The sequence below is a fragment of the Antechinus flavipes genome, chromosome 1, assembly GCF_016432865.1.
Source record: "Antechinus flavipes isolate AdamAnt ecotype Samford, QLD, Australia chromosome 1, AdamAnt_v2, whole genome shotgun sequence".
NCBI lineage: Eukaryota > Metazoa > Chordata > Mammalia > Dasyuromorphia > Dasyuridae > Antechinus > Antechinus flavipes.
This window is the reverse complement of record NC_067398.1, coordinates 676117761-676145597: the sequence shown is the minus strand read 5'-3', so window position 1 is coordinate 676145597 and position 27837 is coordinate 676117761. Positions and strand designations below refer to the sequence as shown.

The 27837-nt window shown below is 58.3% G+C and overlaps 1 protein-coding gene across 1 annotated transcript; it reads left to right on the top strand.

Moving 5' to 3' along the window:
- The first annotated feature begins 307 nt into the window (after positions 1 to 307).
- On the top strand, positions 308 to 27346 carry KCNN1 (potassium calcium-activated channel subfamily N member 1). The gene is made up of 9 exons (XM_051972375.1): positions 308 to 512; positions 4854 to 5339; positions 7294 to 7389; positions 11360 to 11778; positions 15639 to 15780; positions 16140 to 16250; positions 16471 to 16598; positions 21254 to 21323; positions 22540 to 27346. The coding sequence occupies exons 2-9, from the start codon at positions 4935 to 4937 to the stop codon at positions 22768 to 22770; spliced, it is 1602 nt and encodes a 533-aa protein (XP_051828335.1). The 5' UTR covers positions 308 to 512; positions 4854 to 4934; the 3' UTR covers positions 22771 to 27346.
- The last annotated feature ends 491 nt before the right edge of the window (positions 27347 to 27837 follow it).

Genomic DNA, 27837 nt, shown 5'->3' with positions numbered 1-27837 from the left:
GGTCTCGCGCCCGCCTGAGCCCACCAATCAGCGGGCCGGCGCGGACGTCCCCGGCCCCCGGGAGGGCGCGGGCCCCAGTCGGGCGGGCGGCAGCAGCGGCCGCAGCGGCTGCAGCCCCCAGTGGAGGTGGAGACGGCGCGAGGCGGCGCGGCTGCTGCCGGCGCGGGGCGGGGCGCGGGGCGGCCGGGCCAGGGCAGGGCATGCACCAGCCGCCGCCGCCGCCGCCCCCCGCAATCCCCTGCCCGCGCCCGCCCCGCAGTCGCCCCCCGGAGTCCCCGGGCCATGGCCCGCCGCCGGGCTACTGGCATTGCCCGCCCCCGCCGCGGCCCCGGCCCGCGGCCCCGGGGGGGAGCCCACCGGGATCTGGGGCCACGGCTAGGACGCGGCCGCCCCCTCAGCCCCCGCCGCCGCCGCCTCCGGCACCCCTCGGAAACTTCTCCCGCTCCCCCTCCTCCTCTTCCTGCTGTTCCGCCCGCGGCCCCTGGAGCCCGAGCCCAGCCCCGCTCCAGCAGGTAGGCGGGCGGCTCGGGACGGGGCGCCCAGAATCCTAGGGCCCCCCGGGGGGGGGGCGGGGGACGGCAGCGGGGGCCCGGGGTCTGGGGAGGGCGCGGCGGGACACGAGCGGGGAACAGCAGCCTATGAGCTGGGGGTAGCGGGCGGCAAGCGGGGAGCTGGAGCTGCAGTAAGGGCTGAGAAGGGCAGGGGCTTCCGAGGGGTCTGCGAAGGCAGGCGACTGTGGCCGGGCTTCCGGGGCGCTGGACAGGGATCTGGGCGGGAAGATGGGGGAGGGGCCCTTCAGGGAGCAGTCCTGGGAGGGAGTCACCTGGGACCCTTTCCCATGGCCGGGGCCTGGCAGGGGCCCCCCAGTGCCTGGGCGGCAGGGGCGGCTATGAGTGCGTGTGTTGGTGCCGCACCGGGAAAGGCAGACGGAGGGCGCCCGGTGGCGGCGTCAGGCTGACTCGGGAGAGCTGCCGCTAATTGCACCCTGCTGATGGGGTAGCCACTGGGGAGATGCGGGAGGGAGCCCCGAAGCCCGAGACACTCGGCTTAGGCTGAGAGAGGCACCGGGCAATTAATCGGGCCGTTGCATAATGCAAAGACCTTCCTCCTTTGTCTGGAGGGAGAGGGGAGTAGGAGACGGAGCCCCAAGTTGGCGAAGAATCCAGCTCCCAGGGGAAGGGAGGGTCCTTGCATGGAGCCCCTGACCCGCAAGAAAGGGGAGGACCCTGGTGGGGTAAGCTGCTGCGGTCCTTCCCCTGGTCCTATCCCTCTGCCTGGGGGAAGGTGGCCCCCATCCTTCCTGCGCCCGGTGCCAGGCGCTTCCTTCTGGGAAAGTTGAGTCCTCTTCCCAGGGGCAGGGATGCGGAATGCCGGAGCTTTGGGTCACTTTTCAGGGGGACTCCCGCCGCTTGTTTCCTTCTGGGAAAGTTGAAGTCTCTTCTACAAGAGGAGGTGGGGATGGTGAAATTGGGAGCCGGGTGTTGGATTAGATCAAGGGCGGTTCTCCCTCGAGAAAAATCGGTTCCTCTTCTATCCCACTAAATTGGGAGGCCCTGGGGGCGCCTTACACCCTGCTAAGTCCCTCTCTTTCCCGGCCCCTTCGGAGAGCTCCCTTCTCCTTACCGCTGCTCCGAGCCACTTGCTCCTAAGCAGCTCTCTGCCCCTACTTTGATTCTTAGGGTGGGAGATGTGCTGGAACTCCTCCCGGATTCCTCGGCCGACTCTGGGTCCCCCGTTTGACCTTGAACAAACCCCTTCCTTGCTTGGGGGTAAAATGAGGAAGCTGGTCTCTCCCAACTCTCACGTTTTTGTGTTCTGAGGTCCTTTTCAGCCCTCGTGTGGCCTTTTTAATGCCTTTCCCAGGTTTCAGGATATATTCTAAGGGCCCTCCCTGCTCTGATGAGATATTAAAGGTTTCTATGACTAGTTCCCAGGAACTCACTCTAGCCATATTACCACTTCCCAGGGCCGGCGAACCTCTATAGGCATGTGGGGGGACAGAGGGGAGAAACCCTTCTCTTATCTCCCCCCAGTACCACCTGAGGCAGCATTCTTGGGTCTTCCACTTGACAGAAAATCCACCCTCTTATCCTAAACTGCCAAAGTTAAAAGGGCACTGAGACATCAAGTTCACCCCCCCCCCCATTTTATTTAGTTAGAAATTGAAACCGAGAGAGGAGAAAGGACTGTGTCAGCCATAGTGTGACCACAACTGATTGCTTTTACCCAGTGAGACGTGAGGAAGGAGGGTTTTTCCTGAAGCACACTTGGTCTGTTTGTAAGACCTGGGCACGTCTGCCAGGGGACCTTTTGGCCGGTCCAGTAGAGTGGTGACCTTAGGTGTCTCGCTGAGCCTGCGCCTCCCCAACCAGGACTCTTCAGAACTGGAGTCAAATAAAATCGGGGTGGGGGGGGATTGCAGGTTAGGGGAAGGCCAGAAACAGCAGCATGGCAGGAGCTCCTGCAGGCTCCTGTGTGTCCGGAGGCACTCGGCCGAGGAGCCAGATTTCCAAATGGCAGCTTTGTCAACGCGTTTCTAGAAGGTCACTTGTTCCCAGCCCTCTGGCCCACTCCCCTCCCTTCTTGTTAAACCCCTTTAATAGCCTTCAGCCTCCACAGCCCTGGTGAGAATTCCACCATGACCCTGGCATCCTGTGTGGATTTAAGTCGCAGCATTCCCTGGTGATAGAGAATCATAGATTCACAGAATGACAGAGCCCAGAAAGGCCATTAAACCAGGAGATTTCAGAGCTGAGAGGGCCCTCGGGCCAGACTCAGCAGAACCTGTGAGCCAAGGGGCATGGAAAAAACACTCGTGTAATAGGGTAGGAGCCCTGCGGGGAACATCAATTAGGAATAGAGAAAACTGAGTTGATCCTCCCACCTTCCCCCCAGTTTGCTACCTCCTAACCCCCTCAAGGTGTGACCTTGAGCACCAGGTCCCTCGAGCTCCCTGAGCCTCAGTTTCTCCCTGTGTAAGATGAGAGGCTTGGAACGGAGAGTTCCTTCCAGCTGTGATGTTCTTGCATGTCTTGTCCTTTGTAACAAGTGTTCCTGCTCTCCTCGTGGTTTGCCAGCTTTTTGCTTCGACCTTTCCTTCTCCGGCTTTTTGGTTCCTTTTCCAGGCAAAAACAACATCTCTGCCTGTTCACCTTGGGAGTATTTTTAACAGGTCGTTCTGAGACTAGGGAGTGAAGGGATAATTAGCCCTTTGTTTGGCTGTGGGAGCTGGGCAGGCCCATAATCATCCCTCACATAGGCACCCAGCTTTATAGTTTGCAAGGTGCTTCTGCAAAGTGATTTTGATTAATCCAATATCCTTTTTTTGATCCTTATGGCAGCCCTGGAAGGGAGGTGATGGGACTTTTACTATCCCCTTGTTATGAATTACTAATGGGGAAACAAAACCCCAAAAGGGGAAGTAATTATCTGTGGTTCCAGGTCCATGCAGAGTCAGGTCTGGAATCCACGTGCCCTGCCTCTAGCCCCAGCAGTCTCTCATCCGTGGAAAGCTGCCTTTATCTTGTTAAGATCTTCTTCCTACTCAGAGGTTTCCTTCCACCCTGATTCTTGGGCCCAGAAAAGAGCATCCTTTTTCCTCCATGTTGGGAGCAGGTAGTCACCCTGATGCCCAGATTTATCCAACAGCCACTTAGCCCTCCTGCCTCCCTGACCCATCCCAGACAGCCTCCTTCTGCCCTGATACCCTCACCCAACCACCCCAAATCCAACAGACCTTTCCCAGAACTCTGTCCCAAGCGACCTTCCTTGGAAGACCCAGATGAACCTTAGCTAGTTTTGACAGCATTGACTTGTCCACCCTGAGCTGCCATGGGCTTGACTGGTGGGATGTTCATGATTGCTATTTGTTATGTGGTGACTGTGGAGCCTGAGTAGCCTAGGACAGCTAAAACGAAGGGGCTTAGACTAGACTGCACTGGAGTTCCCTTTCAGTTCTGTGGCCATGATCTTGTGCCCCTCAGGGACTCCTCCTCTTGGGACTTCAGTTTCCTCAGGTATCCAATAGAAGATGGATATCTAAGGTCCTTCTGGTTCTGACCCGAAAGTTCTGTGGTTCTGTGATGGGCAGGGAAGTGCCAGTCCCCTGAGGCCCATCCAGATAAATGGTGTGGGTTTACCCTGCAGCCGGCAGCACTAAGTTAGACCTTAGAAGAAGGTCCCAAGGAAAGGCTTGGAAATCCTAAGACACACTGCTGGAGAATTGAGGAGAAGTTTGAGCACATTTCTGATAGGCTCTCCTAACCTGGCTCCCCGAGAGCCTGGGTGAGTAATGTGGGGTACCAGAGACTCGTTGCCATAAATTAATCCAACCTGGCCAGCCAGCAAAAGACGTTGAGGAAATTAGCATAAAAGGAACCTGCAAGTTATATCTGAGTCTCAGTTTCCTTGGGTGTAAAATGTGTCAAATGATTTCTAACTCTGGGATCCCTTCAGGTTTCTACCCCTGTGCATAATTAGAGATTAGACTCTTAGAAATAAAGAAATAAATATTTTTACATTTTAGAAATTAACTTAGAAATAAAGTCAGGATTCCAGGAACTTCTGAAGGAAATATTAAGTTCCATTTCTGAGCTCTCTCCCCATTCCATTGTCAGCCGGCCCTCAGTGACAGAGGTGAATGTGGAGAGTAAAGTGGCCATGGGAGTTGAGCCCAGGGCCTGGCTGGCCCCCGGGCCTGACAGGAATCCCCTCGGTGGTGCAAGACGGACGGCCGCCCTCTCCCCGGCTCTGAGTTTGCCTGTCTTTGTTTTCACGCCATCCAATGACGGTGACTCCTGCCTTGCATCATCGAGGGGGCCTCCTGACTCACAGCCTCCCCTTGCTGCCCGCAGGTTGGCGTCGACAGTGGGAGGCTGAGCCATGCCGCCTCAAGATCAGCCAGCAGTGAGCCCAACCCCTTTGTCCCGAGAGCCATGAACAGCTGCAGGTACAACGGGAGTGTGGGGCAGCCCCCAGGTGCTCTCAGCTTCTCCCTCCACGAGCCTGAGGGCCAGCCCTTGCAGGCCCTGGGGGGCGGGGGCACCAGCCGGAGCTCGGGCCTGGAAGTGGTCGTGTCTAAAGGGGAGCAGGTGCGGGTGTCCCCGGCCAGCCTGCACGACCGCGTGGAGGAGGAAGAGGAAGAGGAGGAGGAGGAAGAGGGAGACCACACTCCCCGGAGGGGCCCCCGGAAAACGCAGAACATCGGCTACCGGCTAGGACACCGTCGGATCCTCTTCGAGAAGCGCAAGCGGCTCAGCGACTACGCTCTTATCTTTGGCATGTTTGGCATTGTGGTTATGGTGACTGAGACGGAGCTGTCCTGGGGCGTCTACACCAAGGTACCCCTCCCCGGGGGTCCCGGCTCCTGGGAGACTTCCTTCTGCAGGCGGGAGGGCCTCCCCCCGGCTTCCTCCCCAGGGATTTCACTCCGGCTCTTCCCCACCGGCCCTGCCCTTCTCTTGGAGTCCCAGTGAAGCTGTGGCCTTGGATGGGCCCGAGCAGGGCCCAGGAGCCCACAGCAGGATCAGTGTCAGGCCCTGCACACGTGGGTGGGAGAAAGCAGCCTCTCTGTTTTCTCTGAGCTTTAACCGACGTGTGGTGGGGTTTTGGGTGGGGTTTTGTTGCATGATTCCTCAGTTTATTACCCGGATGAGTGAGCCTGCTCTGGTCCAACAGCACACCCCAAGGGGAGACATTCCATGAGCCGTGAGGGTTCTTCTGATAAGGGAGAGGCCCCTGATCCCAAAAACATAAAGAAGCTGTGGGCGGGGGTCAGTGGCAAGAATACCCCTGCTCTTGGCCATGGGGAGGACTCAGGTTCAAGTGCCACTCGTGGTCTTAAATACTTACATGACCTTGGGCAAATAACAATCTCTCCAGCCCCTGTTTTCTCAGCTGAAGAAGGCAGGGGGTCCCTGATCCCTTCCTTGAAGAGACCAACTTAGCTCCTGCCATCCTTGTCCTGACCCTCAGCATTGGAGCCTTTTCTATGTAAATGAGTGTCATGGGCAAGGACGGCAGGCAAGGAAGGCAGAGGTGCTTTGGGCTCTGCAGGAGGGAAATCCAGAGGAAAGAACGGGGAGACGGGAGATAAAACCCAGCCGGTGAGAGTCAGAGCGGAGGGGCCTTTCTCTGGGACCATGCACGCAGGATCCCTGGAGACTGTGTGACTTAACACCGCTGCGCTTGGCCCTCAAGCTGACTTCCCAGGAATTTGTAGGGAAAGTGCCCGAGATTAACTAGTTCATGGGCTAGAAGAGCTAACATAAGAGCCCTAGGGAAGGCCATGAAAAAAGAAATCCCCCTCCTAGAATCGCTTTTGCCACCTGCAGAATGGACATGAGAATACCGAAACCCAGGGAGTGCCCTCTGTTAATCAAGTGTGTTTCACCTCACTTGTTTTTCTCAATCAGCCCTGGGAGATGTGGATGGTGTGCAATGGAAAAGCCCTTGTGACCACAGCTTAGAGGCTGAGGTCAAGGGCTGGCTCCAGAGCTTCTGGCTGTGTGACTGTGGGCAAAGGACTCCATTCTCTTTAAGAAGGGCCCCTCAAGGGCAGCTAGATGGCACAGTGGATAGAATATTGACCCTGAAGTCAGGAGGACCTGAGTTCAAATCTGTCTCAGATATTTAACACTTTTCCTAGCTGTGTGACTGGGCAAATCACTTAACCCCAATTGCCTCAGCAAAAAAAAAAAAAAAAAGAGCCCCTTAAGTTTGCACTTCAGAGCCTGCTTTGTTGGGTCCAAATCCTTGTTAGCACCTAATGAGGAGGATGGAAGAAAACCAAGAGCCAGAGGTGATCGGGCTCCCTGGAGGCCAAGGGACTGCCAGCTCCCTGTATTTCCCAGTACGTCACCTGGCCTCCCGGGGCACCATTCTACAAATATTTATTGAGTTTTTTTCAGGCTGTAGGTAGAATGTCCCACTGCCCCAGACTTTTCCATGAAGGATTGCTCCTCTTTCCTTGTTGTTCTGCTGTGTCCATAGACCTGCCTCCAGCCTATTACCAAAAGGAAAAGCTGGAGGGCTTTGCTAATGTCTAGGAAAGAGTACTGGATTCAAAGTCAGAGGATCTAGATCCAAGTGCTGCCTCTTATAATTAATTACTGTACAATTTTGGGCAAACCATCAGATGTTTCTGAATCCTCCTTTCTTTTTCTTTAAAATGAGGATGGGGTGATCCATGCATTCTGAAGTTCTTCCTGAGTGTAAATCTATAGTCCTTTGCAGAGTGTGGCCACTCCTCCAAACCTCCCAATTATCATGGACCCATTTCTCTCTCTTTCCCAGGAATCTTCATATTCATTTACACTAAAATGCCTTATCAGCCTCTCCACTGTCATCCTGCTGGGTCTCATCATCATGTACCATGCCCGGGAGATCCAGGTGAGTGCTTCCCCAGCCCCATCCCATGCCCATGGAGCTTCTGCAGCCCAGCAGCAGAAGGCAGCTCCTTCTGGCCACAGCTTGGAGAAACACCTCTGCTGGACCAGGGGAGTGGGTCTGCCTCTGGAGGCTTCTACTTCAAAAGACCAGCCAGCCTGGACTTTCCAAAGGGTGCATTCAGTTCATTTAATTAAAATTGATTCAGTGCCTACTGTGGACAAGACCCTATAGACGGAAAGACAAAAATACATCAGTTTTTGTCCTGTAGGAGAATATGTCCTTGTGAGGGAATCAGCATACCTCAGAGAGGTAAAGAGCAAATAACTGCAGCTTTCTCAAGCCTCTTAAATGAACCAGTGGGACCAGATATCTGGTCTCTAAGGCCCTCCCACCTCTAATGTTCTGTGTTCTAAGGTCTCTCCCAGCTCTGATATCCCATGTTCTAAGCCCTCTTTGCCCTGACATCCTGGGTTCTAAGGGCCCTCCCAGCTCTGACATCTTGGGTTCTAAGCCCTCTCTGCCCTGACATCTTGTGTTCTAAGGACCCTCCCAGTTCTGACATCATGGGTTCTAAGAGCTCTCCCTGCCCTAACATCTTGTATTCTGAGGGCCCTCCCAGCTCTGATATCCTGTATTTTTTGTTTTTTTTACATTTAGCTTAATTTTATTTGTGCTCGCTTTGAGGTAGGGATCATTTAGTAGAAACAAAATGTGTCTTACTATGTAGACCTTTTAGCCTACAATAATGATGTACCTTAATTGTGTCCTTGCACACAAGTCTAACATTACAATTTTAAAAATAAACACAAGTAAGACTTCTAGGAGCCTTTTAGGATGAAGTCATTCCTAATTTTTCTTTGTAGATAGATCGAGCACCTCCAAATACAGGTTTCTATTCCCAATGGATGCTTTATGTAAAATGAACTCTTAAGTAAATTGAGCACAAGGTCAGTCTCAGAACAAGCCAACGTAACATTCAGCCCAGCTGGCAATAAACCATAAGGCCAAGTGAATAAACTTTATTTGCAAATAAATTTCAAAATCTAAGTTAACTTTCTATATTTAAATCTAGAAATCATGCTGATTAACACTTCGCTACACAGAATGCTCACCAGAACGTTATAAACAATGAATGATGCTGGTTTAAAAGTTAATATAATAACACTGATTAGAAGTGCAGCTTGTGAAGCATTGTGGGTGGTACATGTTTGGCCACATACTTCAATGGGTAACATATACTGAATATGTCCTTCATTTTCAATTGCTGCTGGGATCATGTGCTGTAAGAAATGTGTACAGTATGAAAAACCCAAATACTCAGGAATGAAAAATATTTTAGGGGAAAAAATAGATTTTTCACCAAGCAATTATGCAGTCTCACTGTATAATTTTCAGGCAAGATTTTTCCCCCCACGTAAAACAGATAACATTTTACAGAACCAATGTTTTTAGTTGGCTTGGTGCATTTCCTTTGTCTCTGTACATTGCATTATTTTGGCCTGTTCTTTAATTTCATGTGCAAACAACATGCCAGTTTCAAAGGAAAACGATTTCTTGTGTCAAAAATAATTCTGGATTTGAAAAACCAAGGACTAAAGAAATCCATACTAAAATGACATCACCTGATTCAAGGGGGAAAATGACATAACTAGTAATAGAAAATACTAAATATTTTTCATGAGAAAGAAGTCTCTGCTGAGAGTTTAGTTTTGATGTTTCAGAATGCTGCTGTTTGTTTTATTGGAAATCATGGGGACTGAGTCCCAGCAGAAAATGTGAATGTGATCTGCATTGATTTTAGTGTTGCTCTGTGAAACTGGGAGGTGCCCCTAGACTCAAACATCTTGTTAAAGAGGAGCACTCCTCACCTTTGCTTTCCCCAAACTCATCACTCTCCACTGGCTCAGTTGCTAGCATTTCAGTGTCTTTCTTCCTGCTAAAATAACGTGTTTCAGGAACTGGTAGAAATGATTTCTTTCTCATATAGTTCATCTTATCTTACTTCACAACAAACTGATAGATGATAAAACTTTCTTCCCTAAAACCTCCAAGCCAAGAACCTGGGGGCAAAGATTCCAACTGAGCCAAATTTGCCCTTCTTTTTTCCTATTTTTCCTGGCTTCCTAACTTTGATATCAAACTTTTCATTTCCATTTAGGACCATGAGCTATTCAGGTCATTTAGTTTGTCAATTAATTATTTTTAGCAAGTCATTTTGTCAATTTAATTGATTAATTTATCAAGTTATTTAATTTATCAATATCACTAGACTTCTTCGTAAAGGAATGTAAGTCAAATCCTAGATTCTCCACATTTTTCAACCAATTGCTGCAATTCTTCTTCAGGGGCTATTTGACTTTTAAGCAATCTTTTCCTTTCATTTTGACTTGCCTCTAATCAGAATCGCTCTTTGCTTTGTTCTGACTCCAATTAGAAAGATCTGTATGAGTATGAGCTGCTAGTAATGGTTAACTTCACTCTCTCTTCAAATTACATTACCCAGGTGGGATGACAGCCTCACTTTGTAGTTACAAGTATGGCTGCCTTCCAGGTCTCAGTACTTATTTTCATGATGTTCTAGGGATAAGCCAACAAGGCTCAGTAGAGAAATGAATTGGGTATCAAAGGTAGGATCCTTCAGATGCTTTTCATTATCTCCATCCAAACATTTTCAAGGATTTATATATACTCCCTCTTCATCAGTGACATCAGAAAGAGCACCCTTGGTTCGCTGAACTTCACCATCAAAATTATTGTGTATATTGACATACTCTGTGTTCTAAGGATCCTCCCAGCCCTGACCTCCTGGGTTCTCTGATAGTATCTTTTTTAAAAGCACTTAATGCTTTTTACTGCTCCACCTCACAGGGTCCCTCTTCCCTGATAGCAGAGCCCCTGGCAAGCAGAAGAAACCAGCCTCTTAACTCAGTCTGGGGGTCTGCTCCTGGTCCTGCATCCAGGCCACTCTGGGTGTCAGAACTGCTTTCCTCCACATGATTTCGGCCCTGGCTGAGATCGTTCTGGTCCGGGCAGCTTTGCTCGGCGTCACTTCTTCCAAACTTTTCTATATTTCACTCTCTCTTCCTCTTCACTCTCTCTTCCAAGCTTTGTTTGGCCATTCCCGGGTTCGCCAGTGCCCCTGGCCCCTCTTCCTTCCTGCCACAGAGAGTGAGGCTTCTGGGACACTTTTGCACATGGGCCTTTCCTGCCATCTTTGATTTCCTTGGGAGGGATGTTCAGGAGAGGAGCCCCTGGCTGTGGACGTTATTTTTTTAAAGGCCCCGTGTTGTCCGCCTCCAGCCTCCCGCCAGCATGGGCCCCTTGGTGACAAACAGGATAGATCAGAGCCCTGACAGAGCACAGCTGGCCGGTGTCTCCCTGTCCTGGCCCCACAGGCTCGCCTTTCTGTGGTCGCCTGCGTTTAGTTGCTTGGTCAGCGTTCAGTCTGGTGTGGAAAGTAGTTTGGGGGTCCGCCTCCACGCCCTTTCCCAGGGGTCCCAAAGGACCCTTTGGCCCTGGCGTTCTCCCCTCGGGGAACCTTCCTTACTTGGGCAGCCAGGCCGGTCAGCAGGCAGAACTTGCCACATTCGAATCCAGTCTCAGAGACTAACTAGCTTCCAACCCTGCCCCAGTTTCCCCAACTGCAAAATGGGTGGTTGTGACCGTCAGATGAGGTGGCATTTATAGTTCTCAGCTGCGTGCCAGGGTGCTGTCTGGATGCTGCTTCTCCCCCATAGGGCAGGCTTTGGGTAGCCCTTCCCCCTTAGTCTCCTCCCCCCTAGGGCCTCGGGCAGCCCCTCCCCCTTGGGCCTCCGGCAGCCCCTCCCCCTTAGGGCCTCGGGCAGCCCCTCCCCCTTGGGCCTCCGGCAGCCCCTCCCCCCTAGTCTCCTCCCCCTTAGGGCCTCGGGCAGCCCCTCCCCCTTGGGCCTCCGGCAGCCCCTCCCCCTGAGTCTCCTCCCTCCTCTCACAGCTGTTCATGGTGGACAACGGGGCCGACGACTGGCGCATCGCCATGACGTACGAGCGCATCTTTTTCATCGCGCTGGAGCTGGCCGTGTGCGCGGTGCACCCCGTGCCCGGCCACTACCTGTTCACCTGGACGGCGCGGCTGGCTTTCACCTACACCACGTCGGTGGCGGACGCGGACGTGGACGTCATTCTCTCCATCCCCATGTTCCTGCGCCTCTACCTCATCGGCCGGGTCATGCTCCTCCACAGCAAGCTCTTCACGGACGCCTCGTCCCGGAGCATCGGGGCCCTCAACAAGATCCACTTCGACACCCGCTTCGTCATGAAGACGCTCATGACCATCTGTCCCGGCACCGTCCTGCTCGTTTTCAGCATCTCCTCCTGGATCATCGCCGCCTGGACCGTGCGCGTCTGCGAGAGGTGCGCCTCGGGCTCTGCGCCTTCCCCCCTTCGCTGTGGCCTTTACTTGAGGCTCCGAGTTAGGCCCCCAACTCTTCTCCCAAGCTCTCTCCCTAGGGGTCCCTGTGACCCCCAGTTAGATGCCCCCCAATACGCCACCCAGCACTTCCCCATCCGCCCCAGGGTCCTTGCCATCTCTTCTTCCCTTCTATCCTTGGAGTGACCCCGAGACCCCCTCTGAGGCCCCCTTCCCTGCAGACTCCCTGGGATGCCCACTCGGCCCCCTCACACCAGGTCTCTCTTCCAACCCTCTCTGGCTCCTCTCCCCTGGACGCCCTTCCGGTCTCGGCAAGGTCCTGGTGCCCATTTCTCTCGGTGACCGACGCCCCACTCTGCCATCCTGAGCCCCCGGCCTTCTTTTCTGCCCCTCCCGACACGGTTTCTCCCCAGTCTGCTCTCTGACCCCTGCATAGCCCTCAGTGACTTCCCCCCAGTCCTTCTCTTCTCTGAGCCCCTCAGGGCTCCCCACCCTTATACCTCTCTGCCCCCGGCCCCTCTCTGCCCCTGGCCCCTCTCTGCCCCCGGCCCCTCTCTGCCCCCAGCCCCCTCTCTGCCCCTGGCCCCTCTCTGCCCCCGGCCCCTCTCTGCCCCCGGCCCCTCTCTGCCCCCGGCCCCTCTCTGCCCCCGGCCCCTCTCTGCCCCCAGCCCCCTCTCTGCCCCCGGCCCCTCTCTGCTCCCAGGCTCTCTGGGATGCTGTTCTTCCAGGACCCCTATGGTCTCTTGTGTCCAGAGCCTGAGGTCAGCCCCAAGTGGGCTACACGTTGTGTCCTCATCCTGGCCCAGCTCTTGTCCCCTCTGACACAGGGAGCTCCCTGCTCCACCCCATCCCCTTCCTCTTTTCTGACTCCTCTTGGCCATCCTTCTTCTAAGCAGCCCGGAAGCCGGAGAAGCCGACAGTCTGCCTCGTGTCCTGCCAGGGACCCCCTTTTCTCTCTGCCCCCCACTGGAGCCCAGCTCAGTCAGCTCAGAGTGCTAGCAGCCCCGGGCCCAGGTAGCATCCTGCTTGCTACCTGGGGCAAGGAGCCTGGGCAACAGGGCGGATGCTGCGGGTCTCTGGCTTCCCAGCCCCCTCTCCCCCCTTTCCGGCTCCCCAGAGGGTAGGCAGATGCTTCATTTAACCACCTCTCTTCTTCCTTTCCTTCGCTCCGTCATCTGCTAGGGAAAAAATGTGAGTTGGCCTCCGTAGCACAGAGCTGTTGGCTCCCTCCCTTCCCTGACTCATGCCCGTCAGAATTTATGATGAGCTGCTGTGGCTGGAGGAGGGTGGGCTAAGGGAGGGGGCAGACGGGGAGAGGCTCCCTGGGGGAGGCAGCGAGGCCGGGGAGGAAAGGCTGGAACATTGCCCTGGAGAGGGGTCCGGGCCCTGCTGCCACAGCCCCGCTCCAGTGGAGCCTCTTGGGTAGCAGCCCAGCTTCCAGCTCCTTTCTGTCCCCACCTGTAATGTGGGGCGTTGTTTCTCCTACCTGAGCTTAGAGGAAGAAGCCCTGGGCTCGGGCGGCCCTCCAGCCTCCCCCTCCCGGCCCCGGACGTTACCGCAGTGCTGGGAGAAAGGCCTAGGGCCACACAGACCCCCTGCCGAGTCCCCCATTCCCCTGGCACGTGGGCGTGTAGGCCTGATCCTGCCCAGAGAGCTTCGAGTCAAGCTGAGGACCCGAGACCTGCTGGGGAGGGGGATGATTCACCATCAGGTTGGGCTGGGGTTGGCCAGCGGCCCAGGGAGTCAGGAGAGCCGGGGCCGCAGGCTGGCTCTGCCCTCACCGGGCAGCTCGGGGTCGCCATCTGCAAAGGGAAGGGGTTGAGCTGCCCCCCCCAGCTCCAGAATGACGCCTCCGTGACTTCTCAGACAGGAGCCCTAAAACCTTAGGATTCTAGTCCTTAGTGCCGGAGAAGGTCCCAGAGGAGGCTGTAGTCCGGTCTTCTGTGTCCCCGTGGGCATCCAGCCTCTAGTGCTTGGAAGACCAGGGACACGTTCCCTAAATCACCTCTCGGTGCAGCCGCAGAGATGAGGGTGGGGCCGTGAGGGATGTGCAGGGGGAGGGTCCCCCACAGTCCCTCCCACCCAGAATCCTCCGAGCCGAGGCAGGGGTACCTTGTCCTGCTTGGGCTCAGAGAGCCCAGCCCGGAGGCTGCATCTGGCTCATACCCGCCAGTGAGAACGGTCCCCCCCAGACCGGCTGTCCCGCCCGGGTGAGGAGCAGGTGCTGCTGCAGAATAGACAGAAGGGTGTTCTAGAGGCAGCCCCATTCAGGAAGGGGACGGCCCTCTCGTTAGGGTGTCTCCTGTGCCCAGGGCTGCGCTCTCGGGCTGGCCTGGACTGCAGAGTCCCCCCTTCTTCCCTGTCCTCCCCAGGCTTGCGGGGCCCTGACTCAGGAGGGGTGGAGCCTCTGTGGGCCCCAGCCCTTGGAGAGAGCGCTAGGCTAGGAGCCCCAGCTGAAGGCCAGGCTGCCCCCTCATCCCGGGCAGAGCTGAGCCCCCAGGTCCTCGTAGCCCCCAGCCCTCCTCAGATCCCAAGCTTCTCCCTTCAAGGGTCGCTTCCTGCCTCGGCCTCTCTGATCCCCGAGGACCTAGGGAAAGGAAAGGAGCCTGGGAAGGGAGTGGGGAAGCGGGGAGAAGCGGCCAATCCTAAATTCTCAGCCTGACTTGCTTAACGCTGCCTGTGTGTCCTCTGCGGATCTGTTCCCGCTCCTGCCCCTCCCCATCCCGCATGCCCCCTTGTCCGCCCCCGCCCGAGGGGGTCCTTGGTCCCTTCTCTGTGTTTGATGCCCAGCCCTCCGGTACCTTTGAGGGGCCCCACCATGGGTTTGGTCAGGACTGGAGGGGGTCTAGGGTACCCCAGCACCTCACTGGCTCGCAGGGCCCCAAAGCGGGGTGAAGAGGGGAATGGCTTTCAGGAAGCAGGGAGCTCTCAGCCCCTCGCTGTCACCATTTCTAACGGGGTCCTGTGGCCATTCTGGGGGGCAAGAGGAGACAGTCTGCTCAAACTCAGGGTAGATCCTGGCAACGTCCTCCTTCCCCTCAGCCACTTTGCCCCATTGCAAACGTTACTTCGAGATTCCTGCGCCAGTTCTCTGCCTCCTTTTCCCCTCCTGCACCCACCGTAAATCCCAGGCTTTCAGGCTTTCTTTGTCTCCCTCTCCCTTGTAGGCTAGGCAGAGTTCTGGCCACTGTTCTGCCATTGACTGTATGATGTGGACAAATCCCTTCCCTTCTTGGAGCCTCAATTTTCCCACCCATCAAATGGGGGCACCATTTCCCATCCTCCTTCCTTTCTCACTGGGGGGCAAAGAGAACAGCTGCCCCTGAGTGTCTCCCTCATGTTCCAGGCATCCCTTGTGGCTTTCCCACCAGCCGGGGCGCTGCCTCCTTGTGTCTGGCCCCCGGCCCCTCTCCCCTGCTGCAGCTTTTGCCGCCGCCTCAGTCTCTTGCTGACTGTCTGTGTCTCATTCTGTCTCTTGGATGGGAGTGTCAGTCTCTTAATGCCCCCGGACTGGGGGAGGGCACCAGTAAAAGTCCCCCCGTGGGCTGTGGGGAGGGGGCAGGAAGGACGGCATCCCGAGGGGCCAGAGGGAGCTGCCTGTCTGGGGCCACATAAAATCCTGTGTTTCCCAAGCCTCCCGGGGTCAGCCCACCACCCTTCCTGCTTGGCTCATGCTCGCTGGGCCTGGGCGGGCCTATTTTGGGCTGCTTCGAGCTGTCGCCCTGCGGGCAGGGGTCGTGGAGAGGGCACGCCCCCGCGCCCGGAGGTTCCTGTTTGGGCAGCTGTTGGGGCAGGAAGAGCCTGCCACGAGCTCGCCCGGACCTCGCCCTTCCTTTCCCTCTAGGTACCACGACAAACAGGAGGTGACCAGCAGCTTCCTGGGGGCCATGTGGCTGATCTCCATCACCTTTCTGTCCATCGGCTATGGGGACATGGTGCCCCACACCTACTGCGGGAAGGGCGTGTGTCTCCTCACGGGCATCATGGTAATGGATCTGGCCTGCGCAGGGTGGGCCCTGCCTGGGGGGCTGTGAGAAGGGGGGTCCCACCCCCTCCCCGCCGGCATCAAGAAGCGCCCGTGCCCCCCCCCACCCCCGTGGGCACCGGCAGGGCCCGCAGAGGGCGAGACGGGAGCCCTGAATCCCAGGGGCTTTCCGGGCTGGGCCTGGGAGGGAGGCTGGAGGGGGCATCTCCCACCCCCTCCCCGCTGGCATCGAGAAGCGCCCGTGCCCCCCCACCCCCGTGGGCACCGGCAGGGCCCGCAGAGGGTGAGACGGGAGCCCTGAATCCCAGGGGCTTTCTGGGCTGGGCCTGGGTCACGGCCTCACACTGGCCCCCTCCGCAGGGTGCGGGCTGCACAGCCCTGGTGGTGGCCGTGGTGGCCCGGAAGCTGGAGCTCACCAAGGCTGAGAAGCATGTGCACAACTTCATGATGGACACTCAGCTCACCAAGCGGGTAAGTGTTTCTCTGCCCTCCCAGAGCGTCTGCCCCCGACTGGCACGGCCAGATCCTCCTCCCGTCTCTCAGGGGCTGCCCGGGCACAGGCAGAGAGACGGCCTCCGTGCCCCCGCCTGGGGCCAGATCCGAGGGTCCCTGGGAGAGGGGCTGCCTGGGGAGGCTCCCGGAGGTGCCCCGCGCTGGGGGCAGGTCCTCACTTCCTCGTGTGTCTCGTCAGGTCAAAAATGCTGCCGCCAACGTACTCAGGGAAACGTGGCTCATTTACAAACACACCAAGCTGGTGAGGAAGCCCGACCATGCCCGAGTTCGGAAACACCAGCGTAAGTTCCTTCAGGCCATCCATCAGTAAGTGCAACACCTTTCCCTGCTTCTGTTTCTGGGTCAGTCCTTCCCCTTCCACACCCTCCGCCCCGGCCGCCGCTGCCGGACAGCGAGCCCAGCCCTCCCTCGGCCACGGGGCCACCGTCCCCCGGGAGGAGAAGCCTGTGCCCACCCCGGCTCTGCCGCCCTGAAGCCGAGGGTCACAGCCTCCCCCGGGGGCGGCATCGGGAGCTGCTGCGATGGCGGGGAGGCCGAGCCGTTTGTCTGCCCTGTCGGGGGTGGGGCCCCGGATGGCCTCGGTGCCATGGGCGTTCTGGGTGCTGGGTGATGGGGGCCCGGCCCGGGGGGCTGACACAGACGGCCTGTGAGTGCCTCCTACGCGCTGGGCGCTGTGTGGGCCTGAAATGGCCTCCAGCCGGCGGGGAAGGGCCGTGAGGAGAACTGGCCGTCTGAGCCACGTGGGAAAGGGCGTCCCGGGCCGCCTGCAGCTAGGCTAGGCTGGACTGAGCCGGACCAGAGGCCTGGAAGGGAGATAGCCCGGCCAGGGCCACGCCGCGCCTCTGGGGAGCCAGGTCCCGTCTCCTCCGCCCTGTGCTGGGCACAAAGGGAGACCCTCCTCGGGCCTGGGGAAGGGGCAGGGCCCGAGCGCGCCGGCCCCTGGGAGGGGGGAGCCTGTCAGGCTTCAGGAGTCCGGGTGGGGGGATGAGGCCCTGAGCGGGCCGGACTTGGCCATGGGGAGGAAGAGAGGAGTTCGAGCTGTCCCGGGTTTGGAGCCTGGGAGACGGGGATTTGGAAGGGGGGGAACAAGCTTGTCCCGGTGTGGTGGCCCAGCAGAGGCCGGGAGACGCATGGGACGGGCCCCCTGTGTTTGGGCTGGGAGGCCGCGCTCTCCGAGGGCCCACCGGGGTTGGGGCTGGGGCCGGGGCCGGGGCCGGGGCCGGGGCTGAGGCTGAGGCCGGGGCTGGGGCCGGGGCCGAGGCTGGGGCTGGGGCCGGGGCCGGGGCCGGGGTTGGGGCTGGGGCCGGGGCCGGGGCCGGGGCCGGGGCCGGGGCTGGGGCTGGACGCAGTGCTAGGCTGCCCTGCCTGACCCATGAGGCCCTAGACCGCCTGCGCTCCGCTCCTGTTGGGCCTTAGGGCCGCCCGAAGAGAGTAGATTTGCTGAATCCCATGCAGGCTGGGCGTCAGAGGGTGGGTTACGGCCTCGCTCTCTCATCTGGGAAACGGGGGAGCTGGCCCTCCTCCCGCCCACCTCCTGGGATGGCTCTGAGGAAAGCCCTTAAATGTTAGGCCGGAGGCCGCGCAGGGGAGAACTATATCCTGGCGCGGTGATTCAGGCCGGGAGGAGGGGCAGCGTCCCTCCCAGACTCCGGGGGGCAGGAGCAGCTGCGGGAGAGTGCCTGGGCCTGGATCGCTCCAGGGACTTCTCTAAGCTGTGCGGGGGTTCAGGGAGTCGGGCCCTGCCGACCACTCTCCTGCCATTGGGGAGCCCCCATTCTGATGGGGAGAAGCTCCCCGGGGGCTGTGGGCCTGGGCCAGTCATCGTTAGGTCTCAGCTTCCTCATCTGTCCAATAGAAATGTAGCAGCCCCTGGTCACTGTGAGCATCAAACGTGTCTGGAAGCCCAGAGGGGGGGCCCCGGAAGGGCCTTCTGGGGGAGGGGGTGTCCGTCTGACAGAACTGGGAGGGCTAGCCAGCGGTTTGCCCAAGACGGATCAAAGCTGCGGGGCGGGGGAGCTGGGACGTGAATGGATCTCCCAGCTCCAAGGCATGAATTGGGCACCTGCTGTGTATGAGGCACTGATAAAGGAACAGAGAAGACCCGCTCCCTGCCACTGGCGCCCAGTCAGAGCTGGGACCCCCACCCCGGGACACAGGGCGGACAATGACAGTGGGGACTGAGTCTGGGACTTGCCCAAAGTCACCTGGCAAGAGAGAGAGTCTGCAAGACAAGGGACCCCTGCCTGCCCCTCGCTGCTTCCTGGGGGCACAAGCACTTGGCCATTTTTTAAGGTCCTTTGGTTTTAAGGAAACACTCACAGCTATCTTTACCGTCAGCTCGCACCCAACTGCTTCTGAGCCGCAAGCCCTGATTAAGCCCTTACGCTGTGCCCGGCACAGTGCTGGGGGCACAAGCAGGGATGGGCGCCCCTGCCTTCAGGGCCCCCTGCTGGGGCTGCGGGTGAGACACGAGCACTCACAGAGCTCATCTCTGAGCAGGGACCAGGGAGGGGGAGCAAGGAGGGGGTCAGAGAACCGGGGGCAGCCCGAGCGAGGAGAACCTGAAGGAGAAGTGGCTAATGGGCGGTGTCGGAGGCCCCACTTAGAGGGGTCAGCAGAGGGGAGGGCCGAGAAAAGGCCATTCGATCTGGCCATTAAGAGATAATTGGCAATTTTAGAGAGGTTCCGGTGGCCGGGCAAGGTGGGAGGGGCTTGCAGAGGGCGTCAAATGGAACGACGAGCTCCAGATGCCAAGTGTCCATGGCTTTCTCCAGGAGTCTGGCCAGGAAGGGAGGAGAGACAGGCTGCTAGCGCCAGGGAAGGGCTGGGGGGGACATCCAGGGAGCGATGGGAGAGAGCGGACAGGCCGTCGGCGGGCAGCAGGGCCGCCCGGGCCACTTCCTCCCATGAGACGGGGCGACGGGAGGTGGAGGAAGGCGTGCGGGAGGTGAGATGTGGCGGGGGGAGCGCCCGGGCCTGCTTCCGTGAAGGGCAAGTGGAGGGCCTGGGGGATGGAAACGCTGAGGGGCTGCGCTCAGGCCCGGGTGGGAGGATACGGCACCGGCTGCCAGCTCCATTCAGCCCATGGTAGGAGGGAAGGAGGCAACTGGCAGGGTGAGCTCTGGGGATCTGATGGTAGAACCCAGGGAAGGGGGGCACGAGCGCCGAGGGGAGGTCAGGAAGGACCCTGGGGTCAGTGCCGGAGACAGCCCGGGGGACAGAGAGCTGAGAGGTCAGGGAGAGTGAAAAGCAGACGAGATGTGGTGGCGGAACGTTGTGACCGAAGGGTCTGCATGGGCCCTGATCAGGCCTGGCCATCTCTGCAGGCCGTGAGTGGGGATGCCCAAACCCCCCACCGAAGGCAGCAGTTGTGGGGGGAGAAAGGGAGCCTTTCTCAGAAAGCCTTCGGGTCACCCAGAGCTGGGACTAGAAGGCGGCTCTCCCAGCCCTTGCTCCTTCCCCTGAAATCTTGCTTAGTCTGGTGGGAACAGACTGGATTCCTTGGGGCCCTGCTGCCTGCTGCTGGGTGGGCGGGCAAGGACCGAGATAGAATGCCCCGGTCTGTGCACCATGAGTAGAAGTAGCTGAAGGGGGGCCGGCGAGGTGGGAGGGAAGCTGACCCAGGTTTGAGGTGCTTCTGGGGGACTGGGACAAATCCCGGGCAGTCCGGGTTCCTTAATAAGAAGGGAGGAATGTCCTCTCCCCCAGATGGCACGGGCTGGACTTGTCAGCTGCCCCCAGTGTCGGCCATAAAGCCTTGGAGGACACTGGCTTCTTTAGCCCCAGCACAGTGGGCACTGTGGGGAGGAAGGGACTTGGGCCTCCACTGTGGCATGGTGGGGGTGGCAAGGACTCAGTCCCCACAGCCCCTGAGGTGCAGTTGCTCAGTTTGGGGGCTCGCCACCCCTGACCAAGGCACTGCCAGCCCGCCCTTTGTCCAGATTCCTGTACTGGGTGAGAGCCCCAGCTGTAAGGCCAGTGCCATCCCCTCCCTCCCCTCTGAAGGGATGGCATCGGGCGACCCGGGCTGGGGGGAGTCTGGCCAAGGAAGCTGGCTGGTGGGGCAAGTGCCAACTGGCAGAGGTCCCCAAAGCTGGCGCAGCCTGGCCCGTCCCCTCCGGGGTGCCGTGGTGGGGAGGTGGGCAGAGCTAATGGGCACCGGGCTTGGGGCAGGCGCTGATTAAAATCTACACTGTGATTTCTTTGCTCTGCTTGGTCCCACCAGGGCTCAGAAGTAAGTCCCGCCCCACCCATGGGGATCAATTGCTTGCCCACCACCTGCATGGTTCTGCATCAAGGGAGGGATGGGGAGACATGATCCAGCCCATCTTTGGCCATGAGAACCACCGGGCAGCCCCTTCTCCCCCTCCCCAGGCAGATCCCCACCCCCAGCCAGGACGGGCCGGGCCTAGAGCAGGCGGCTCTGGTGGGGCCTGTCCCAGCCTGCCTGCCTGCACTGGGCCTTTGCTCAGGCCTAGGGGACGAGCAGGCCCTGCCCGGCTGCAGGCCTGGCCCGGGGCAGAAGGGGCGGAGCCCATCACCTCACGCCTGAGACATCACCCCATGGCCTGGCTTTGGGTCCCAGGCGCTGCCTCCCTGGGAGGAGGGGGCCGGGAGGCCAGCTCGCTCTCCCTCCCTGGCCTGTTGCCATGCCCCCGCCCCACGACACCAGCTTCGTTTCTGACTCCAGGTGGATCACAACTAGGAGCGGAAAGAGTGGAGGAAATGGGGGGCCCCGGGGGCACTGCCCCCCAAAACCCTCCATTGCTCCACAGGCTCCCCCTCCCACCTCATTCTCTTGCTGCATGTCCTGTGAGGTTCATCCCCCAGGGCTGGGTGGAAGGGCTGGGGTGGGACCCCTGCATGAAGGGGAGGAGGCCCCAGGGGCCACCCCCTGCTCCGGCCCTGCCCCTCACCCCCTTGTCCCTCTCCACCTCCTCCCATTCCCCGTGTCTCTGCAGGCTGAGGAGCGTGAAGATGGAACAGAGGAAGCTGAGTGATCAGGCTAACACTCTGGTGGACTTGGCCAAGGTGAGGCGGGCACGGGGCGCTGGGAGAGCCAAACTGGCCAGGCCGAGGGGGCACGGGGCCCTGGGAGAGCCAAACTGGCCAAGCGAGGGGGGCACGGGGCCCCGGGAGAGCCAAACTGGCCAAGCCGAGGGGGGCACGGGGTGCCGGGAGAGCCAAACTGGCCAGGCTGAGGCGGGCACGGGGCCCCAGGAGAGCCAAACTGGCCAGGCCGAGGGGGGCACGGGGCCCTGGGAGAGCCAAACTGGCCAAGCCGAGGGGGGCACGGGGCGCCGGGCGAGCCAAACTGGCCAGGCTGAGGCGGGCACGGGGCCCCGGGAGAGCCAAACTGGCCAAGCCGAGGGGGGCACGGGGTGCCGGGAGAGCCAAACTGGCCAGGCTGAGGCGGGCACGGGGCCCCAGGAGAGCCAAACTGGCCAGGCCGAGGGGGGCACGGGGCCCTGGGAGAGCCAAACTGGCCAGGCTGAGGCGGGCACGGGGCGCCAGGAGAGCCAAACTGGCCAGGCTGAGGCGGGCACGGGGTGCCAGGAGAGCCAAACTGGCCAGGCTGAGGCGGGCACGGGGTGCCGGGAGAGCCAAACTGTCCAGGCCGAGGGGGCACGGGGTGCCGGGCGAGCCAAACTGGCCAGGCCGAGGGGGCACGGGGTGCCGGGAGAGCCAAACTGGCCAGGCCGAGGGGGCACGGGGTGCCGGGCGAGCCAAACTGGCCAGGCTGAGGGGGCATGGGGCGCCGGGAGAGCCAAACTGGCCAGGCCGAGGGGGCACGGGGTGCCGGGAGAGCCAAACTGGCCAGGCCGAGGGGGCACGGGGCGCCGGGAGAGCCAAACTAGCCAGGCCGAGGGGGCACGGGGTGCCAGGCAATCTACTACTTTTATCTGGTCTGGGGAGAGGCTCCCATGCTTGAGGAGCCAAAAGGATTCTGTCTCCCCCCCACCCCCACCGAAGTTCTTTCCGGTTCTAGAAGTCTGGGTTTTAGGTGTGACCGAGTGCCCGCAGCCTCGGGGCTGTGGTGCCCGACTGGCAGCGGGCTGGAGGGCAGCACAAACTAGAATTGGCTTCCTGCCAAACTCGGAGAATAAAATGAAGCCTCAGCGGAGGTCCCGAGAGCCGAACGCTGCTCTGGGCCAGTGGCTAGCAGTGCCCGGCCCCAGGCCTGAATCTCCCCCCTGCCCTCCAGGCCTGCGGCCGGGCCCTCCAACCTCGTTGCCTTCCTCCTCAGACCCAGAACATCATGTACGACATGGTGGCTGAGCTCCAGGGGCGCAGCGAGGACCTGGAGAAGCGGATCACAGCCCTGGAGACCAAGCTGGACACTCTGGGGGCCACCCTGCAGGCCCTGCCCGGCCTCATCACCCAAGCCATACGCCAGGTGCCGGCCGTGGCTGGGGACGGGGGCGCTGGGACCTCCCCCCGCCGGCGCCTGGCCCCGCTGGCCCCCGACAGCGGGTGAGCCTGGGGCGGCGGGGGCAGGGAGAGTAACTCGGACCTTTTATGTTTAGCCATTGTGTGGCTGATCTCATTTGCTTTTTCTGTAAAGCCCTGTACAGTTATCTCTCTTGGAGTTCAAGATGCTGGAGTGGAGCCCGGCCTCCTTCAGCTGGGGCCCTGAGCCCTGGTGGCCCTCCTCTCTCGGTCTGGGTCCCCAGGGCTGAGGGCGGCGGCTCCCCCCGCTGCCCCCCTGCCTTCCCCTCCCCCCCAGGGCCCCCTCCGAGGGCGGAGACTGGCCGCTGAGGCCCCCTGGAAACGGGGGCTCCGGATGGCGATCTCCCCGCGCCCCCGGCCAGCCTCTGCTGTCCGGATCCGAGGGAGTCTCTGGGGCTCTTGTTCCCTGGGCCCCTGGGAACTGACTGGAGCCTCCTCAGAGTTGGGGTCCCCTCCTCCCGCCGCAGGGGTAAGGGGCTGGCCGCTTGCCCACTTCAGAGAGGCGGAATGTGTCGGGGAGCCGAGCCTCCCTCTGTTCCTCCCGGCCCCAGCTCTGTGGGGTTGAGGCGGGCCGGGGAGAGGAATATGGAATATGGGCAGTGAGGGCAGGGAGGCTCAGGAAATGGCGAGGAGGAGAGCGTGGCTGAGAGCGAGACCCCGGAGTTGTTACCCTTCTCCCCAAGGCCCCTCTCATCACTTCACTAACACCTTTCTGACCCGGGGGGCCGACTCCCAAGAGGGCTGGGCCACAGAGTTAAAACTGTATGGGGGTACGGGTGGGGGCGGGGAAGGTTTCACTGCCATTAGCTCCGGGCCAGGGTCCTGGGCCCCCCTTTGGCAGAACATCTCAGCCGGCCCTCTGGCCCCCAGAGGGCCTACAGGAGGAGGAGGAGGCTCAGCGGTCTCTCTGAGGTGCTTGTTGCCACCAGTGGGGGCTGGCTAGAGATCCACTGGGGAGGGAAGGAGGCTGGTGGCCTCTGGGTCCTCTCCCTGCCCCCAGGAGCCCCCCACCCTCAGAGGCCAGGTCCCTGACTGGAGTAACTGATCCAACACTGCTTAAGCGCCACTGTCTACAGAGCTTTGTGGAAGCCCATGGGGAGATTTCGGGGATCCATGAACTTGGAGGGAGAAAACAACGACATCTTTATTTTCAGTAACCTTTACCAGAAATTTAGGATTCCCTCCAGTGAGGGCCCCGAGGCTTCAGCAGGCCGGCTGAGGGATCCACGGCACACACGAGACCAAGAACCCCTGGCGGGTTGGGGTGAGGGCCAAGGGGTAGCTGAGCTCCTCCCTGCCCTGGAGTCCCAATGATAACTAACCCAAGAGCGCACAGAGGGGAGAGGTCTGTCCAAGGGCCGGGGTCAGGCTTTCCAGAGGGGCCTGATGGCTTTTTAAGAGAGGTCAGGCGTTCTATTCATAGGGGGCTCCCCCAGCCCTGGGTGGGGTCAGGAGGGGGCTGTGGTGATCTACCCCGGAAAGGCTTTGAATTGTGCTGGAGAGGTGCTAGCCCAGAGGCTTTCAATCAGCCCAAAATATGAATCTAGCGATGGGCGATTGCTCGAACAGCCCAAGAGTGGGCCCTCTGACCCTGCCTCTCAGAGCAAAAGGAGAAGGCCCTCCCTCGGGCCACGGAGCACTGGGCACAATTGGGGGTCCACCCGGTGCATCCGGGGAGCACAAACACCAAGGCCTCAGCCCAAGCCAAGCCCGTGGTTCCAGGATGCCCCACCAAGAACCACTCCTCGAGGGCCGGTCTCCTCCGCCACACCTTAGAGCAGGGGTTCCCCAACTTTTTGGTCTCAGGACCCTTTTGCACTCTTAAAATTACTGAGGACTCCCTAAAGAGCTTTTGTTTATCTGGGTCATATCTACTGATATTTACTGTATTAGAAATTAAAATGTCTTAGTATTATTATAAAACTAGTTTGATCTTGCAGACCCCCCCTAAAACAGGCTCAGGAACCACTACCACTCCCCAGGGTCCCTGGGCCACACTTTGAAGTCAACAAGCATTTATTAAGTGCCTACTGTGTACCAGGTACTGTGCTAAGTGCTGAGGACTTTTTCAATCCCTGGGGCCTGGGAGCTTCCTCAGACTGGGATCCAGGGTTACCTTTAGGCAAGGTCCACTTATAGCCTATTCCCTACGGGCTTGGGGTGGTGAAGTCACTGGGAAAATAGATGAACTGGGAAGGCAGGTGGCTTTTGGCTCTCATTGAATACAAGACCCTTGGCCCACTGTGAGCCTGTCCGCCCACCCATAGAGTTCCAGCACTGGGCTGGCTCATCCCTAGGTCCCCAACAGGGGCTTCTAGGGCGCCTCCCCCTGACGTGGCCGTCTGTAATCTGGCACGGCCCTTCTAGACTTGGCCACAGGGGGGCGTGCGGAGACTGAGCCACAACTGAAGCTATCCCCTAGAAGGGACCTAGGGCTCAGAATCGGAGAGAGAAGGGCTTCCGGCCCCCTGCGTGGCTCTGCGAGAACTGGGGTCGCTTCCCAGCTGCTGGGAGCCCGCCTTGACTTCCCCTCCATTCCGCTCTGCTCTGCAGACTTTCCTGGAGCACTGCCTTTACCTCCCTCCACCCCAGACACTTTGTAATGATGGGACCCCCCCCCTCATAGGCTCCCATCTCCTTGGGGGCAGGGACTGCCACACAGCTCTCCTCGTCTCCAACATTCTTAAAAATAGTAGGGGGCTAATAAATGCTTGTTGCAATTAAGATAGAGGAAAAGAGCAAGACTTGTGGTCAAAGGGCCAGAAAAGGAGAGGAAGTTAAAAAGTGAAACAGAGAAAGGGAAGTCCATGTACCTCCTCCCTCCCCCAGTCCTCATTTAGAATAAGCTGAAGGTGCTGCACACAGTAAGTGCTTAATAAATGTCTTGAATTCCTTTGTTGGGGTGGAGTCCTTCACTCTGCTGTGTCTACTGAGTGCAGCAGCTTTAGGTTGGCCCCCAGCAGAGAACTGGCTCCATAGCTTAGTTATCTGGGCACTGCTCAGCAAAGTCCCTTTGGGGTTCCCAAGCCTCGGCACCCCTTTATCCCAGGGCTTAACTCTTATGTCATGGATCCCTCTGGCAGTGTGCTCAAGCCTATGGGTCTCTTTTTAAATGAATAAAATAAGATTCATAGGGTTAGAAAGGACGTGAATTATAGTTACTATTTTGAACAAGTTTGTGGACCAAGTTGATGAGCCCCAAGAGCTTTGTTGGAAATCCCTTTTTCCAGCAGCTGCAGGGGGAGGGGAAGCAGCCTGTTGTTTGAAATCCTGAGGAGCTGTTATCAGGGACACCAAACTGAGGGCCCCAGACAGGATGGGGACCGTATCAGGCTGAGCCCAAGTTGGAGGGAGGCCTGGACACCTCAGATAAGGCTTGTTTTCCTTTCCCCTAGGACAGAAAACATGTAGCTACAGTTGGGGCCTCAAGGGAAACAAATCCAGCTAGGTGCCCTTCTCCCTCCCGTCAGAATCTGAAAGATTGGTTGGGCCTTTAGAACAAAGAACATTAGAACTGGTGGTCTTAGAACCTGGAGTGTCAGCTGAAAGGACCCTTAGAGCACAGAATGTCAGAGCTGGAAGACCTTTAGAACATAGGATATCAGGGAGAAAGGACTTTGGGGCAAAGAATAGCAGAGCCGGGATGGACAGTAGGACCTAATATCAGAATCTCAAAGGGACCTTCAGATGCTGTGTAGTCCAGGCTCAGTCCCCACTGCAATCCCTTCTGCAGTTCCCCCTACAAGAGGTCCTCTAGCTTTCCTAACAGGGCAAGTTTCTGTGTGTGAATGGGAACCTGGGAAAATGGGTAACTTCTCAATAATCAGAACTGTCCAAGTCAGGATTGGCCTCTGGTGGCTTTTATTAGGAAATTTCTATTTAGATGGAACCAAATCTGCCTCTCATTTCTCTGAGACATCACAGGAGACGTCTGTCATATCCCCACTGTCTTCCCCACTCTCCCAGGGCAAATATCCTGTTTCTTTCATCATAAAAGTTGCTTTCTACGGCCCTCACTATTCTTGTCACGTTCCCTAATCTTAAACTATCATACCCCAGGTTGAATGCAATATTTCAGACATGCTATGACCAAGACGGAGGGATGACAGGATCATCACCCTCTTTGTTCTAGACATGATACTCCATACAGTCGAATTTATTTTTTTCCTTCAAGTCACACTATTTGTATTAAGCCTGTGGTCCACTGAAACCCCCCAGATCTTTCTCAGGCAAACTTTTCTCTAGTCACAATTCCCTTAGCTTGTACTTGTGAAGTTTTGTTTTTTTTTCTTCTTTTAAACCCAGGGTTATGTCTGTTCAACTGTATTAGATGCAGCCTATTGCTCTAGCTAATTGAGATCTTCATTCACTGTGTCAGCTATCTTCCCCAACTGCATTATCCAAGTCAAGAGCATTAGACTTAGAATCAGGGAGACCCAAAATCCTGCTTCTGAAAATAGCTGTGTGGCTGTGGGCAAGTCAATTACCCTCAATGAGTCTGTTTTCATATTTGTGAAATGGGGCTAATACCTGTGCTACCTACCTCACAGGGTTGTTGTGAGGCTCCAAGGGAATCGTGTGTGAAGTGCTTTGGAAACTTGAAAGGCCTTGATTGTTGTTCTCTGCGTGCCCTCAGCCAAGGGTCCCGCTCCAGGAGCTCCTCAAAAGTTAGAACACGGAGATCTCAGGGACAGCCTGGGGTGAGGGTGGGGGCCAGTCAGCCAGCTCTGAATCTCCCAGCGATGTTCTCATCTCACCCACATTGACCAGCTAGACCCCAAAGACTGCATGAAGACTCGCTTGCTGAAATCTAGGGACACTGATAAGCACAGAACACCAGAGCAGGGGGGAACCTTTAGAACCCAGGAGGTCAGAGCTGGGAGAGCCCTAAGAACATAGACTGGGAGGGCTCTTGGAACACAGGATGTCAGAGCTGGGAGGACCTTTAGAACCAAGGTGTCAGGGTTGGGAAGGTCCTTGGAACATAAAACAAGATCTCTGAATGCCCCATTCTTGGGTGGATCTGTTTCCGACCCCTTGACCGTTGGTGATTTTTCCTGTAATTTCTGGGAGGAGCTGTTGTGAAGTGCTGTGC